The 1,455-nt window shown below is 63.4% G+C and overlaps 1 protein-coding gene across 1 annotated transcript; it reads right to left on the bottom strand.

Moving 5' to 3' along the window:
- Nucleotides 1–486: 486 nt before the first annotated feature.
- Nucleotides 487–1,434, bottom strand: LOC122545234 (potassium channel subfamily K member 4-like). The gene has a single exon (XM_043684341.1). The coding sequence runs from the start codon at nt 1,432–1,434 to the stop codon at nt 1,006–1,008; it is 429 nt and encodes a 142-aa protein (XP_043540276.1). The 3' UTR covers nt 487–1,005.
- Nucleotides 1,435–1,455: the final 21 nt, after the last annotated feature.

Raw genomic sequence — 1,455 nt, forward strand, 5'->3', positions numbered from 1 at the left:
GACACTACCATGGACTTTTGTGGCTCAGGGTTGTGAGGAGGAGGGGGGTGTCAATGTTTTCAATCCCCCCCCCCCCCCCACCAAGGCTTTTAACTCACCCTGGCAAACAGCTCAGTGGGTTGAATTGCATTCTAGTTTCGAATGGCACAAGGAGGTCAAAGGTCATGGAAGCGTAGAGGAAGCCATTCAGTCCTTAGGGCCTGCTACCCCCATTCAATAGGATCCCGGGGCTGATCAACCAACCCAGTTCCCGCTTCCCGTCCCCAACCCTTCTCCTTTAGCTCCAAGAATTCTATCGAAAACATTCAATGTTTTTAGCCTCAGTTGTTTCCCCACAGGCTCCCCACTCTCTGGGTGAAGACGTTTCTCCCCATCTCTCTTCCAAACAGGCTCCTGGGAAACCTCCACTCCCACCCCCACCCCACCCCCTCCCCACACACAACCTCCCCTCCCCCAACTCCCCAGGGTCCGGAGCTCAGGATGGGCCCACGGATGGACAGGCCGTGATTCGGATCGCTACCGTTGGCCGTGTTCCAACCCATGGCGCCCGGACCATGCCTCACCCAAACCCTGTGCCCTCCCTGACACCCACCTTGCTCCCCCAACAAACTCAACCTTCAGCGACTGAGGGGGTAGGACGGGGGAGGGGGAGGGAGGGCGTGAGGCTTCGGCAGCTCCCCTTCCCCTCTCGAAGGGTGGGCTAAGTTGGCGACCCGGTCATCTCTGGCACCCCCCACCCCCACCGCCCACTCTCTCTTCAGTCCAGTAACAGAGCGGGTAAGGGAAAAGCCCCTTCAGCCCATCGAAGTCCGTGCTGTTCAAAAGCCGACGCTCCGCCCTAATCCCGTTTCCCAGCACCACCCGCTCCGGGTTAGCCAACCCCCTCCAACTGGCATGGCGGTTTGGCAAGGCATCGAAGATGAGGCACCGGGAAGGGGGATGGGTACAAGAGAGGAGGTTGGAGGTCTTGGGTACCACCCCCCCCCCACCCCACCCCCAGACGGGTCAGACGTCCTCCCCCTTGTCTGTAGTCGGCGAGGAGTGTTCCTGTCGCCCCGGGTAACCGTTGGCCCTCCTGGGCTGCTTGCGGCGCCCCCTGTGCTTGGCACGGCGCAGGGCGGGCAGCGGGGACGGGCGCCCGGACCGACGGTCTGAATCCTCAGCGTCGATGAACGCCAGTTCCTCGCCCAGCAGGTCGAAGGGCCTGGAGTCCTCTTCATCCTCCTGCTCCGCGGGAGGAGGGGGAGGGGGCAGGGAGAGGGGGCCGCCGCCGTCCTGCTCCGGGCCCTCGGGCGAGGCCTTGCGACCCCGGGACCCACCCGGCCCCCGCTGCAGCTTGTCGTGAATCTCCAGGCTGAGGCGCCGACGAGTCACTTTGATCTCCGTGGTGAGGTTAGCCGTCCAGTTAGCTGCCTGTGTCGTCAGGCCCCCCATCTGGGGGCGTGGGGGTGGGGG

The sequence above is a fragment of the Chiloscyllium plagiosum genome, unplaced genomic scaffold (genome assembly GCF_004010195.1).
Source record: "Chiloscyllium plagiosum isolate BGI_BamShark_2017 unplaced genomic scaffold, ASM401019v2 scaf_83216, whole genome shotgun sequence".
In the NCBI taxonomy this organism is placed as follows: Eukaryota; Metazoa; Chordata; class Chondrichthyes; order Orectolobiformes; family Hemiscylliidae; genus Chiloscyllium; species Chiloscyllium plagiosum.